The following is a 2,526-nucleotide window of genomic DNA, read 5'->3' on the forward strand; positions in this document are numbered from 1 at the left end:
GGTCTAGTGGAAGGTGTCCCTGCTGCTGGCAGGGGGGTTGGAACTGGATGAGCTTTAAGGTCCCTTCCAACCCAAACCAGTCTGGGATTCTGTGATCATCATTTGTCCCTTTGCAGGACTGAGCTTTCCCCTCTGAAATCCCCCACCCCAGAGGGTTCACTTGCCAAAATTGCTGTTCCTGGCTCCTTTCTCTTCTGGCCCTGGGGGGACAGAAGGGGGTGGCCGGGTTTTTCCTCTGTTTCCTCACTCTGGGCCAAGCCACTGTACCAGCACAACCTCCTGGTAAGATGGAAGCAGGAGATAATTCATCCTGCTGTGTTTAACTCTTCCTGATCAGGTTTTACCCATCCTCATCCTCTGGTCCACAGCAGCATCCAGGGCTGTCCTTGCCTGGGGAGGGTGTAGGTAAAATCTGGGCCTGGAAACGTCATTTGCCAAATTTTTTTGCTGCCATTTAAGGCCAGCTCAGGGTCTCCTGAGAGAGGCACAGAGAAGTTTCCACACTTAGATAATGTGGTTTATACAACACAAATGAACTGCCAGGACCAAGGGAAGGACAGAGTTACACCCTGCTGCTGGGGAGCAGGGATGTACTGGGGAGGGGGTCTTGGTGCACCGTGTATCAAAGGTGCTCCCTAGCTGGAGAAGACAACCAAAGGCAGCCCCCAGTGACCCTTCTACTACTGGCAGGATGGAAAATAGCAAATACTGGGGCTCTGAAATGGCTGCTTTAAACCAAAAGACACTCAGGTGACATCTTCTGCAGAGGAAAGATCACAGGTTCATCCCCATCCAGGCTGGTGGTGTTAGAATGAGTCCAGAGGAGGCCACCAGGATGATCCAAGGGCTGGAGCAGCTCTGCTGTGAGGACAGGCTGAGAGAGTTGGGGTTGTTCAGCCTGGAGAGGAGAAGGCTCCAGGGAGACCTTCTAGTGACCTCCCAGTACCTGAAGGGGCTCCAGGAAGGTGGGGAGGGACTTTTTACAAAGGCAGGGAGTGACAGAAAAAGGGAAAATGGCTTTAAAATGGAAGAGGGGAGATGGAGATGAGATCTGAAGAAGAAATTCTTCACTGTGAGGGTGGTGAGACAGTGTCCCAGGTTGGCCAGAGAAGCTGTGGCTGCTCCTCCCTGGAAGTGTTCAAGGCCAGGCTGGATGAGGCTTTGAGCAACCTGGTCTAGTGGAAGGTGTCCATGCTGATGGCAGGGGGGTTGGGACTGGATGAGCTTTAATGTCCCTTCCAACCCAAACCAGTTTGGGATTCTATGGTGCTGCCCAGCTCATGTTGCTTACTGAGACCTTAGCCTGGGGCCTCGAGGGATTTACAGCAAAATCTCATCTTGCTGCAACACAGAGCCCTGGCTCTGCTCACCAAGGCTCACCCTGTCCGAATCCTTGGGTTGGGTCACCTCCTCCAACCCCACAGAATCACAGAATTGTCTCAGACCTCTAAGACCATCAAGTCCATCTGGGCAAGTTTCCTCTCTCTGCGATGTGATGGTGAAAGGCAGGAAGAGAGCTAACACCCCATGCTCAGGGTTTTGGAGGGACCGAGCGGGAGGACTCATAGCTGTCTTTCATCTCCCTCTTTAACTTTTCAGGAAAACCCAAGTTATAAAGGAGACGTGGCTGAGCCCAAAGCAGCGCCCACGGTGAGCTGTGTGCAGCCTCGCTAGCAGAAATGCTGCTGCCGCTGCCTGAAATCACGCCGTCTCTTAGATTCTGCCTGAAAGCAGGGAAATGCCCCAAAACAGAGCCTGCCCTGGGGACAATGCCTGCGAGGTCCCTGCTTGGTGCCAAAGCTGTGGTTGGAGACTGTCCCACTGCCCAGCAGAGCATCCCTGCACCCCGCAATGTAGAGTAGCATCCTTATGTCCCGCTTGTAAGAGGACCCTGCCGAAATCTGTCGGAGGGGTCCCAGTGCATGTTGGATCCCCCAAGCCACAGGGAAGTGCTGGTAGAAGAGAAATTTGGACTTTCAAGGGGTTTTTTTCCTCTCTTTTCCGTTGGTGAGGTTTGGAGAAGGGGTGGCCTCGTAGCTCGGGTGCATCACGCCGCGCTTGTGCTCTTGCAGCCCCTCGTGCATCTCCACGCTGCGAGGCTCAGCCCGGCATCTGAGCAAAAGCTTCTGCTCTGAGCGTTGCCGTGGCGTGTCTCCTCCGATGCCGCGTGTGCGGGGAGGCTGGGCTCGGTGGGGTGGCTGCCCCACACCTGGCTCAAAGCCGTTTTCCCCGGTGCAGGGGGGCAGCAGCCGCGCCAGCCGCAGGAACACAGGGGAGAAGATCAAATACCGGCTGGTGGCCGTGCCCCATGGCAATGACATCGCCTCCCTCTTCGAGCTGGACCCTACCACGCTGCAGAAGACAGATTCCTTCGTCCCACGGTATGTGAGCACATGTTACCACAGAGGGGTTGAATGAGTCCAGAGGAGGCCACGAGGATGATCCAAGGGCTGGAGCAGCTCTGCTGTGAGGACAGGCTGAGAGAGCTGGGGCTGTTCAGCCTGGAGAAGAGAAGGCTCTGGGGAG

General features: G+C 55.3%; 1 protein-coding gene across 1 annotated transcript in view; it reads left to right on the forward strand.

Moving 5' to 3' along the window:
* The window catches only part of ITPR3 (inositol 1,4,5-trisphosphate receptor type 3), a 45,932-nt gene that overhangs the window by 19,698 nt on the left and 23,708 nt on the right, over positions 1 to 2,526 (forward strand). The window contains exons 9-10 of the mRNA XM_010177885.2: positions 1,600 to 1,650; positions 2,239 to 2,381. Coding sequence (XP_010176187.1) covers positions 1,600 to 1,650; positions 2,239 to 2,381 — 194 coding nt within the window. The remainder of the gene's footprint in view (positions 1 to 1,599; positions 1,651 to 2,238; positions 2,382 to 2,526) is intronic.

Source organism: Antrostomus carolinensis, unplaced genomic scaffold, assembly GCF_000700745.2.
Source record: "Antrostomus carolinensis isolate BGI_N321 unplaced genomic scaffold, ASM70074v2 scaffold19291, whole genome shotgun sequence".
NCBI lineage: Eukaryota > Metazoa > Chordata > Aves > Caprimulgiformes > Caprimulgidae > Antrostomus > Antrostomus carolinensis.